At 36.0% G+C, this 13,109-nt stretch overlaps 2 protein-coding genes across 3 annotated transcripts in view; one reads left to right on the forward strand and one right to left on the reverse strand.

Moving 5' to 3' along the window:
* The window catches only part of LOC133657685 (acetylcholine receptor subunit alpha-like), a 38,516-nt gene extending 37,012 nt beyond the window's left edge, over positions 1 to 1,504 (forward strand). The window contains exon 10 of the mRNA XM_062059304.1: positions 1,376 to 1,504. Coding sequence (XP_061915288.1) covers positions 1,376 to 1,504 — 129 coding nt within the window. The remainder of the gene's footprint in view (positions 1 to 1,375) is intronic.
* Positions 1 to 13,109, reverse strand: part of lnpk (lunapark, ER junction formation factor) — a 39,011-nt gene that overhangs the window by 3,615 nt on the left and 22,287 nt on the right. The window lies entirely within an intron of this gene.

Here is a 13,109-nt window from a genome sequence, read left to right on the forward strand (position 1 = left end):
GTAGCGTGACGTCACAGGTTGAAGGGCTCCTCACATTTCCCCATTGTTTACACCAGCAGCGAGAGCAATTCGGACCGAGAAAGCGACGATTACCCCATTATTTGAGCGAGGATGAAAGATTTGTGGATGAGGAACGTGAGAGTGAAGGACTAGAGTGCAGTGCAGGACGTATCTTTTTTTTCCGCTCTGACTACCTTAGGTAAAAGGGCTCATTGGATTCCAAACCTTCATCTTTTTCTATTGTGGATCACGGATTTGTATTTTAAACCACCTCGGATACTATATCCTCTTGAAAATGAGAGTCGAGAATGCAAAATGGACATTCACAGTGACTTTTATCTCCACGACAATACATCGGTGAAGCACTTTAGCTACGGAGCTAACGTGATAGCATTGTGCTTAAATGCAGATAGAAACAAAAGAAATAAGCCCCTGACTGGAAGGATAGACAGCAGATCAACAATACTACTATCAGGAGACACCGAACCAAACACTGGACCTGTAACTACACGGTTAATGCTGTGCCGCCTGTCGAAGCCTAGCAATGCTGTTGCTAACAACGCCATTGAAGCTAACTTAGCTACGGGACCTCGTCAGAGCTATGATAAAAACATTAGCGCTCCACCTACGCCAGCCCTCATCTGCTCATCAACACCCGTGCTCACCTGCGTTCCAGCGATCGACAGCGCGACGAAGGACTTCACCCGATCATCGATGCGGTTGGCGGTTAGCGTCGGATAGCGCGTCTGCTATCCTCAAAGTCCTCCTGGTTGTGTTGCTGTAGCCAGCCGCTAATACACCGATCCCACCTACAACTTTCTTCTTTGCAGTCTCCATTGTTCATTAAACCAATTGCAAAAGATTCACCAACTCAGATGTCCAGAATACTGTGGAATTTTGCGATGAAAACCGAGCTGTTTGTATTGAGATACAATGTGTCCGAATACTTCCGTTTCAACCATTGACGTCACGCGCATACGTCATCATACATAGACGTTTTCAACCGGAAGTTCCCCGCGAAATTTAAAATTGCACTTTATAAGTTAACCCGGCCGTATTGGCATGTGTTGCAATGTTAAGATTTCATCATTGATATATAAACTATCAGACTGCGTGGTCGGTAGTAGTGGCTTTCAGTAGGCCTTTAATCAAACATTTTTTAATATTCCAAACTACAAAATAATACAAGTGTGACTGATTTCCTGCTGATATTGTATTGGATCAATATCAATATCGGCCAAAACGTAAGGTTCCACTATCGGTATCGTATTGGTGGTGAGAAAACAAGCTAAGCTAACATTAAAACACAATCTGGGGTGTGCTAAGAAGCTCAGCTAACATGACAACACAATCTGAGTGTTTGCTATACGTGCAGGCGGCAGAGGAGTGGAAGTTTGTCGCCATGGTTTTGGACCACATCCTGCTTTGCGTCTTCATGGCCGTGTGTCTCATCGGGACGCTGGCCGTCTTCGCGGGCAGACTGATGGAGCTCAACACGCTGTGAGGGCCACACCACTCCTACTTGAAACTTTCTCTGGGACGCGATTGGCTCCAGCCATGGGGATGATTGTGTTGTTTTTCTCTCACGTCAAAAACAATCAAGCGCTTTGTCTCCATGGCGACGGTTTGTCCTTCCTCACTCATTAGTGTCGACTATTTTATACAACCACTTTGTTTAATGACTTTTTTTTTTTTATGGCGTCTGAGCAAACGGTCTTCCTGTCTGGGAGGTTTTATTGTTTGGTTTTGCTCCACGCTCGCCTCGTGTCTCAGTCGGTGTTCCAACAATTTGTTTTCCGAGTCGTTTTGGCGCTTCCCACTTCGATTTTTGGAGAAATGATGGCGAGAAAAAAACAAAAGCTCTTTCTTGTCCGATAGACCAACTTCATGCAGCTTTCATTTGAAGGACATAAAAAAGATCTACTGTGTTATTACTCCATTATTGCAGGAGTTACCTGCTCAATTTCCTCTATTCTACAAAACTCAAAACCAGTGAAGTTGGCACGTTGTGCAAATGGTAAATAAAAACAAAATACAATGATTTGCAAATCCTTTTCAACTTGTATTCAATTGAATAGACTGCAAAGACAAGATATTTAACGTTCCAACTGGTAAACTTTGTTATTTTTTTGCCAATATTAGCTCATTTGGAATTGGATGCCTGCGACATGTTTCAAAAAAGCTGGCACGAGTGGCAAAAAAGACTGAGAAAGTTGAGGAATGCTCATCAAACACCTATTTGGAACATCCCAGAGGTGGACAGGCTAATAGGGCACAGGCGGGTGCCATGATTGGGTATAAAAGCAGCTTCCGTGAAATGCTCAGTCATTCACAAACAAGGATGGGGCGAGGGTCACCACTTTGTCAACAAATGTGTGAGCAATTTGTTTAAGAACAACATTTCTCAAGCAGCTATTGCAAGGAATTTAGGGATTTCACCATCTACGGTCCGTAATATCATCAAAAGGTTCAGAGAATCTGGAGAAATCACTGCACGTAAAATTGAATGCCTGTGACCTTCGATCTCTCAGGCGGTACTGCATTAAAAACTGACATCAGTGTGTAAAGGATATCACCACATGGGCTCAGGAACACTTCAGAAAACCACTGTAAGTAACTACAGTCTGTCGCTACATCTGCAAGTGCAAGTTAAAACTCGACTATGCAAAGCCAAAGCCATTTATCAACAACACCCAGAAATGCAGCCGGCTTCGCTGGGCCCGAGCTCATCTAAGATGGACTGATGCAAAGTGGTAAAAGTGTTCTGTGGTCTGACGAGTCCAAATTTCAAATTGTTTTTGGAAACTGTGGACGTCCTCTGGAACAAAGAGGAAAATAACCATCCGGATTGTTATAGGCGCAAAGTGTAAAATCCAGCATGTGTGATGGTATGGGGGTGTATTAGTGCCCAAGACATGGGTAACTTACACATCTGTAAAGGCACCATAATGCTGAAAGGTACATACAGGTTTTGGAGCAACATATGTTGCCATCCAAGCAGCGTTATCATGGACGCCCCTGCTTATTTCAGCAAGACAATGCCAAGCCACGTGTTACAACAGCGTGGCTTCATAGTAAAAGAGTGCGGGTACTAGACTGGCCTGCCTGTAGTCCAGACCTGTCTCCCATTGAAAATGTGTGGCGCATTATGAAGCCTAAAATAGCACAACGGAGACCCCCGGACTGTTGAACAACTTAAGCTGTACATCAAGCAAGAATGGGAAAGAATTCCACCTGAAAAGCTTCAAAAATGTGTCTCCTCAGTTCCCAAATGTTTACTGAGTGTTGTTAAAAGGAAAGGCCATGTAACACAGTGGTAAAAATGCCCCCATGCCAACTTTTTTGCAATGTGTTGCTGCAATTAAATTCTAAATTAATGATTATTTGCACAAAAAAAAAAGTAAGTTTCTCATTTCGAACATTAAATATCTTGTCTTTGCAGTCTATTCAATTGAATATTAGTTGAAAATGATTAGCAAATCATTGTATTCTGTTTTTATTTACCATTTACACAACGTGCCAACTTCACTGGTTTTGGGTTTTGTATGATTTCTAAGAATATTGTATGCAGTTTAGGTGTTTCCAAAGCCTCCAGCTGTTATTAACCTTTCACAAATACTTTTACTACACTCTTAATTGTAAAATATCCCATTTAATGACTGAAGAATTAGCTGCATGCTAATACAATACAGTATATAATATTAGCATGCTATTTTTTTTTTTTTACCAAGTCACATAACTTGTTACTTGACATATGCTAACTGTTAGCATGCTAACTTTTTAAGCCAATTTTGTCATCGTACACCTCAGTCATTTAACTTGGTATGTGACATATGCTAGTACGCTACCATGTTAACATTACCATGCTAAATTTTTAGCCAATTTTGCCGTTGTACACTTAAGAGTTGTTTAACTCTGTACTTGACACATGTTTAGTGCTGGCATGACATTAGCATGCTAACTTTTTTTTATAGCTAATTTTAAAGCCATACAGCTCAGGCATATAACTTGGTACTTGCTACATGCCAAGTTTTATCATGCTATGCTAATATTATCATGCTAGCATACTAACATTAGCATGCACATTTTTTTTAGCTAATTTTACAGTTGTACACCTTAGTGTCATAACTTGGTACTTGACACATGCTAACATTAACATGCTAGCATGCTAACTCATTTTTAGTTATTGATGCAGTCGTACAGCTCAGGGTCATATAACTTAGTATTTGACACATCCTAAGTGCTAACATGCTACGCTAATAAAAACTTGCTAATGTTGTTTGGGCTAATTTTACAGCCGTACAGCTCAGAATCATGTATTTGACACATGTTAAGTGTTACTATGCTATTCTAACATTAAGATGCTAACATACGAACATTAGCATGCTAACTTTTTTTTACCCTATTTTACAGCTGTACACCTCGGAATTATATAACTTGGTACTTGACACATGCTTAGTGTCAGCATGCTATTTTAATATTACCATGCTAGCATTCTAATATTAACATGCTAACTTTTTTTTAGCTAATTTTACAGCCATACACCTCGGTGTCATAACTTGGTACTTGAAATATGCTTAACATTAGCAGGCTAACGTCAACATGCTAGCATACTAACATTAGCATGCAAACAATTTGTTTTAGTTATTCATGCAGTCATACATTCAGAGTCATAAAACTTGGTATTTGACACATGATACTTGTTAGCATGCCATGCTAACAATAACATGCTAACTTTTTTTTAGCAAATTCTGCAGCCGTACGACAGTCATGTATTTGACACATGCTAAGTGTTAGCATGCTATGCTAACATTAAGACTAACATACTAACATTAGCATGCAAACTCTTTTTTTAGTTATTCATGCAGTCGTACATTCAGTCGTTTAACTTGGTTTTTGACACATGATAATTGTTATCATGCTATGCTAACAATATCATGCTAACTTTTTTTTAGCAAATTCTGCAGCCGAACAGCTCAAAGTTATGTATTTGACATATGTTAAGTGTTAGCATGCTATGCTAACATTAAGACTCTAACATACTAACAGTAGCAGGCTACCTTTTTTTTTTAGCTAATTTTACAGCCATACACCTTAGTGTCATAACTTGGTACTTAACATATGCTTAACATTAGCAGGCTAACATCCACATGCTAGCATACTAACATTAGCATGCAAACTCTTTTTTTTAATTATTGATGCAGTCATACATTCGGGGTCATATAACTTGGTATTTGACACATGATAATTGTTAGCATCCTATGCTAACAATAACATGCCAACTTTTTTTTAGCAAATTTTGCAGCCATACAACTCAGTCATGTATTTGACACATGCTAAGTGTTAGCATGCTATCATCAATCAATCAATGTTTATTTATATAGCCCTAAATCACAAGTGTCTCAAAGGGCTGTATGCTAACATTAAGACTCTAACATACTAACATTAGCAGGCTAACTTTTTTTTTTTAGCAAATTTTGCAGCCATACAGCTCAAAGTCATGTATTTGACACATGCTAAGTGTTAGCATGCTATGCTAACATTAAGACTCTAACATATTAACATTAGCAGGCTAACTTTTTTTTTAGCTAATTTTACAGAATTCTACCTAATTTTACTTTAGAGTTATATAACTTGGTACCTGCCACATTCTTAGTGTAAACATGCTATGTTAACATTAGCATGCTAACATACCAACATTAGCATGGTAACTTTTTTTAAACTAATTTCCCAGCCGTAAAGCTCAGGGTCCTATAACTTGGTATTTAACACATGCTAAGAGTTAGCATGTCATGCTAAGAGTTAGCATGTCATGCTAAGAGTTAGCATGTCATGCTAACAATAACATGCAAAAAAATGTTTTGCTAATTCTACAGCCGTCCACCTTAGAGTCATAACTTGGTACTTGGCACATGCTACATTTTACATTTGGAGACACTTTCTCATACAATACTATAATAAATAGGGCTGCTCAAAAACTAGGTTCCTCTGAAAATCGCGATTTTTATCTATTCCGATTCTAAATCGATTTATCATTTCAATCCATTTAAAGATATCGTTTTTAAGATTCCTACCTGTAATAATGAAGTGTCTACAAACATTTGACTGGAAGTGTCAACAAAACTTGACACATTTCCTGCTATTTGTCCTCAGTCATGTGATCAATATGGAGGGTTTGATTCTACACCAATATGTAAAATTGTGGCTGCAGTGTTGTTGGGTTTCCACGGCAACGCACTGGATTTTATTCAACGTGACCATGCAGTGAAGTTCATATTGAGCTCACCATTTTTTTGTTTTTCCTTCTGTTTGTGTGGAGGAGTTGGAAATAAACCTTATTAATGCTTTTAAAAAAAAACAACTCGCGATTGTGTTTTTTCCCCCTAATAACGGTTTGGAATGACAACACGATGCTCACTTCAGCTGGAAAAGCTTTTACTTGTTGGCAACAGTGACAAGGAGAAAATGTTGCAAATGGGCAGGACGGCTACTAACAGTTAAGCCGAGCATCAAACTACAATTCGATGTAAAATGATCTAAAGAATTTGCCTGAACAGGGGTGTCCGGAGTGCGGCCCGCAGCTTATTTTTTAATGGCACCTTCTAAAATACTATTAAAAAAAGAAAAGAAAAAAAAACATTACACTGCAAAAAGTCAGTGTTCAAAAACAAAAAAAAATTATACAAAAATTAGGGGTATTTTATTTGAACTAAGCAAAATTATCTGCCAATAGAACAAGAACATTCGGCTTGTCAAGACTTTCCAAAACAAGTCAAATTAGCTAACCTTAATTAACCCAAAAATACCTTAAAATAAGTACATTCTCACTAATAACAAGTGCACTTTTCTTGGTAGAAAAAAAAAAGACCTTTTTGCTCAATATGTTGAAAAATATTCTTAAATTAGGTAAATGCTAGTGCCATTATCTTGACATAATGATATGCACTCAGCATTACATTTCTTGAAACCAGCAAACTTATACTAAAAACTAATTTATTGTTCTTAATGGAAAGGCAACAAGGCAAGCGCTTGTTTCTCTCGGGGTCTCCTAGCCGCTCAGGCAAATCATATGGTCTAAAAATGCATTTTTCCATCGATAACATGACATCATCGTGCCAAGTTCGTGCTCTTTCAGTCAATTAGTGCGCATATATACAGCCCGGCCCCCGGGCAAAAAAATTTTAATTGTAATTTTGAGTAATTTATCTGAATGTGCATGAATTATTTCTGTTCAAAATTGTTTGAAATGTCAAATGTTAAAATATTAGCTGTCAGTTTACTGTACTGTGCCAACTGTACTACTATATGAGTGCGTATTTTCTATTGTTTCATTGAAAATAAAACAGCAAAGTTCATTTGGCTGTCGTCTGTTTTAATTATGAGACACAATTGTGTCAAAGTCATGATTTTTTTTTCCATGCTTGAAATAAGAAATTATTACTTTAAAAAAGTAGTTTTATACTTGTGAGTGTTGATGACGCAGCTTTGCAACAGTCATAAAATCTCAGCAATAAGCTGTAATATCTTACTGAGATAATTTAGGACCAAAACCCTTAAAACAAGTAAAAGACTCTAAAATAAAATCTGCTTAGTGAGAAGAATTATCTTATGAAGACAGAAAATAAGCAAATATCACCCTTTTTTGAGATATTTAATCTTAGATTTCAGTTTTTGCAGTGTACTAACAGTTAAGCCGAGCATCAAACTAAAATTTGATCTAAAATTATCTAAAGAATTTGCCTGAACAGGTCTGAAGTGCGGCCCGCAGCTTATTTTTTAACGGCACCTTCTAAAATACTGTTAAAAAAAGAAAAGAAAAAAAACATTAAAAAGTGGAATAAAAGACAGGTGGAATGAAACGGGAAAAACTGTTATTACTCCAAAAAAAAAAAAATAACGAATAGAAATAAATGTTGTTATGAATTATTGATCAAGTCAAGGCTCCAATTACTTCACATCAAAAATTCCACTTTCAAATATTTTTCTGGGGAAAACATTGCAAATTTTGTGTGTGTCATGTAAAAACTACACTGCAAAAACTGAAATCTAAGTAAGATTAAATATCTCAAATAAGGGTGATATTTGCTTATTGTCTGTCTGATAAGATCATTCTTCTCACTAAGCAGATTTTGTTAGAGTGTTTTACTTGTTTTAAGTGTTTAGGTCCTAAATTATCTCAGTAAGATTTGATGACCTATATTGAGTAAAACATGCTTGAAACTAGAATATCAACTGTTGCAAAGCTGTGTCATCAACACTCACAAGTATAAAACTACTTTTTTAAAGTAATAATTTCTTACTTCAAGCATGAAAAAAAATCATGACGCCGAGCGCATATCATTATGTCAAGATAATGGCACTAGCATTTACTTAATTTAAGATTATTTTTCAACATATTGAGCAAAAAGGTCTCTTTTTTTCTACCAAGAAAAGTGCACTTTTTTATTAGTGAGAATGTACTTATTTTAAGGTATTTTTGGGTTCATTGAGGTTAGCTAATTTTACTTGTTTTGGAAAGTCTTGACAAGCCGAATTTTCTTGTTCTATTGGCAGATAATTTTCCTTAGTTCAAGTAAAATACCCCTAACTTTTGTATTTTTTTTTCTTGTTTCTGAACACTGACTTTTTGCAGTGTAATGTTTAGTTTTTTTACAAGTGCGAAAAAACTAAACGAAAAAAAAACACGAAAAAAACTATAGTTGACGGATTAATGTGAAGTTGATTTCAAGACTTTAACGTTAAAAGTAAAAGAAAAAAAATGTATGACTTATTTTTAACACTTTTGTGTCCCAAATAATTTTAGGGGGATTTTCATTAAATATTTTTTATAGCTTATTGCTCAAAAATAATATAATTAAAATCAATGATGTTATAAATTATTGAACCATTTAAGGCTCCAATGACTTTACATTAAATATTCCACTTTGAAAATATTGCATATTTTGTGTTTTTGTCATAAAAAATAAGTTTTCTTTGACAAAAACTGCATAAAACAAGCATGAAAAAAAAAAAAAAAAACATACTCTTAACACACTTTTATTAGTGGGGCTTTTTTGGATCCCCATGTGTTGTAATGGGACTTATTTTTAAATCGTTTTTCAATCGTATTGCCTAAAAAAAAAAAAAAGAATTAAAATCAATGTTGTTATGAATTATTGACCAATTCAAGGCTCCAATTATTTCACATCAAAAATTACACTATGAAATATTTTTTGGGGAAAATATTGCAGATTGTGTGTGTTTGTCATATAAAAACAAAGTTTTGGTTTTGGATCCCCAAGAATTTTAGTGGGACTTTTTTTTAATTGTTTTGCTTAAAAAAATAATTATTAAAAAAATCAATGTTGTTTTGAATTATTGATCTATTTAAGAATCTAATTACTTGACATCAAAAATTCCACTTTTAAATATTTTTTTGGGGAAAATATTGCATATTTTGTGTGTTTGCCATATAAAAACAATGTCTATTGTTTTTAACAAAAAGGGGATAAAAAAACAAACATAAAAAAAAACAACTTATAATTGACAAACAGATCTGACGTTGATCTAAAAGACTTTAACGTTAAAAGTAAAATAAAATATATGACTTATTTTTAACACTTTTATGAGTGGGGCCCTTTTGTGTCCCAAAGTATTTTAGAGGGATTTTCTTTAATTGTTTTTAAATATTATTGTGGAAAAAAAATCAATGATCTTATGAATTTTTTACCTATTTAATGAACCAATTACTTCACATTAAATATTTCACTTTAAAAATGTTGGGGGGAAATATTGCATTTTGTGTGTTTTTGCCATTAAAAGAATATATTTTTTGTTTTACAAAAAAGGCATAAAACAAACAAAAAAACACAGAAAAATTATAAAAACTTACAATCAGTGAATGGATCTGAAGTTGATCTAAAGATTTAAGCGTTAAAAGTTAAAAAATATAAAAACGTATGACTTATTTTAAGTCAAGTTCAAGTTAAGTTTAAGTCTTATATTCACTTGTATTAGTGGGGCCCTTTTGGATCCCCAAGAATTTTAGTGGGACTTTTTTTTTTTTTAATTTGTTTTTCAATTGTATTGCTTAAAAAAAAAAAAATTCAATCAATTTTGTTAAGATTTATTGATCTATTTAAGGCTCCAAAAACTTCACAACAAATATTTCACTTTGAACATTTTTTGGGGAAAATATTGCATATTAAGTGTTTATGCCATAAAAACAGGGTTTTGACCAAAATAAACAAAAACGTTTTGTTTGGAAAAAAAAGGGCATAAAACAGTAAACATAAAAAAATCATTGTATCGACAGATCTAAAGTTGCTCTAGGGATTTAAGCGTTGAATTAATTAAAAAATATATATATAAATGACTTCTTTTTTTAATTTTTTTATTCCATTTTTTTGACTGAGACCCTTCCAGGTCACCTGAAACTTGAAGGGAGCCCTAATTGTTAACAAATATATAGACAGTACATTGGTCTTGAAAATAAAACATATCAAAATGGCCCCCGCATGATTTGATTTTTCAGTGTGCGGCCCTCGTGGAAAAAGTTTGGACACCCCTGGTTTAAACTTGCATCGCTAAAACCTGCTACTTGAAGAATAAAAGTTGTAAAGAGTACTACAGAGGGAAAAGTGTATACAAAGACAAAGCAAACAACATGATGAATAAAGTTGACTACAATACACATCAAGAAGTCCCAACGAAAAGTATGATGTCATCAAACATGCAGCAAATGTCTCAACTCAAACCATTAAGAGAAATGCAAAGAACAGGAAAATAAGTGGCACATACTTAGAAAATGGCTGGATGGCACACATTTATTCCTAGCTCACGCTTGAATGATACTTAAAGATAAATCTACTGTAGTAGTAAATGACATCTGAAAAGCATAAAAATGACATCTACACTACTAATACAATATTAGGATGGCTTGTAGGGCTGGTCGATACAACGTAATCAATATATATCGCGATTGTAACCGATATCAATTAAAAAATGTGTACGATAACATAACCGATAATTGTTTTCTTCTCACGTGGGAAGAAAGCGGAAGTATGGAAGCAAGGTTGGTTGCATGAACAAAGGCACTCGCTCTCTGGTAACCGAGCAACACAGGAAGTGATCAGTGGGCGTGACACGCTAACAGCCAATCAGGTAACAGTATCAACTATCAGGTTTGGTTGCCTGGCGCTTGATTCTTTGCGTGAAGTGAGAAGAGAACGTCAAAATGAAAAAATTGTGGATAAAAGGGGAAAAGTCACTTTTTTTTTGGGGGGGGGGGGTCTGTAGTCAGACCAATGTGGTCTGTAAATGATTCAAGGTGCTCGTCCCCACCAAGACCGCTAATGCCACACCACCTAAGGAGCGCTCACCCTTTAGAGCACAGCTGTAACTTCCTGGCACTAAACCTGCAGAAAATAGTTCTTCTCAGGTGTCTCTCTGTTTACATTTTCAAACTTTGCACTATTTTCTTACACTTTATTCAGCATTTCTTACATATTCCTTCATTTTTAAAAGCTTGTTAAGTGTTCAATGTGATTTTACTATTTTGTTTACATAATTGTCCACGCTTGTGTTGACATTTCCTTTCCGCCTTGATAGTTGAGGGGATTATAATCAGAGGAAGGTTACATTTCAAATAAAAATATTTACAATTTATATTTTTTCTCCCGGTCCTAATTTTTTGATAAGTCTTAAAAATATCAATTATTATTGATATCGACCGACAAAAAAACACTTACATCGTGATACTTTTTTCAGCCGTATCGCCCAACCCTAGTAGCTTGTCTCTAAACCTTTGACTCGTTGTGTATTTCCACAACAATTAAAGCCAAAAGTCGTTGTATTTTTGTACGTGATGATGGTCAAACGCCCGCCCCACAATCCTCGCTAATACAAACGGTAGCTTTTGGTGCTGCTCGCTATCGTTTAAAAGCGCTACATTCTAAGGCGAGGTCAAACATTTTGTCTTTATAACTTCAGTTCTCTGAAGGAGAAATTAGCATTAGGAAGCAAGTGACGTAATGCACCACCAGATGGCGCTGTGCAGTAAAGAAAAATAAATAAATAAAGTTGTCTCATGAACATTTTTGTGCTTATCAGAGTCATTTTTTAGTGGGTGTTGCTGACCGCCTGTCCATGTTCTTTCTAAGTGGTACAAAACGGTAGGAGTGTATGATAAATATCGGACCGATAATTATGTCATACCGATAAATAGCTGATACATTTCAAAAAACATTCCTCTGAGGTGATTACCCATACTGTGATGTAGGTGAATTGGTGAACAAACACTCTTTTACTCCATCCAGCCTGGCGTAAACTTCCCCTTGCTGTAAACAAACGATCGTGTCGGACTTCTTTACTCTTTCAGAGGAAGACATTCCGCATGCTATTTGCACCAAATGTTATTTAAAGAATTTTTAAAAAACATCACGCTTCAACACATCTGCCGTATGAAAGGCCAGCATTGTTATGACCGTGTTTTGAAAGCCTTCAAAGACTCCTGCTGCATAACCAGCCGCACAGAAAGGTGTGCGCAAATTACACTTACCGTATTACCGTAAATTCCGGACTATAAGCCGCTACTTTTTTCCAACGCTTTGGACCCTAATTTATGGCCTTTTCTTGGCCGACGGACGGTTTTTTATAAAACGCATGCAAATACATTGAAAAGTTGCGTTATTGTTTTTGCTTTGGCGCCATCTTTCGGATGAGTTCGCTCACTGCAAGTGCTGCTGGGTGAATGCCTACAGACAGCGTTTCCTGCTGTTTAAAGCTTTGAACCGGAAGTACAAGTGCCGTTCTGTCTTCTAGCCATACATACATACTTGTCAACCCTCCCGATTTTCCCGGGAGACTCCCGAATTTCAGTGCCCCTCCCGAAAATCTCCCTGGGCAACCATTCTCCCGAATTTCTCCCGATTTCCACCCGGACAACAATTTTGGGGGGCGTGCCTTAAAGGCACTGCCTTTAGCGTCCTCTTTCACCAGAAAAGGAGACTACCGTATTTCCTTGAATAGCCGCCGGGGCGCTAATTAATTTAAAACCTCTTCTCACTCCTGCGTTCACCAAAAGCATGCGGGATTGGCAAGCATGCGCTAATTATTTTAAAACCTCTTCT

The sequence above is a fragment of the Entelurus aequoreus genome, linkage group LG09 (genome assembly GCF_033978785.1).
Source record: "Entelurus aequoreus isolate RoL-2023_Sb linkage group LG09, RoL_Eaeq_v1.1, whole genome shotgun sequence".
NCBI lineage: Eukaryota > Metazoa > Chordata > Actinopteri > Syngnathiformes > Syngnathidae > Entelurus > Entelurus aequoreus.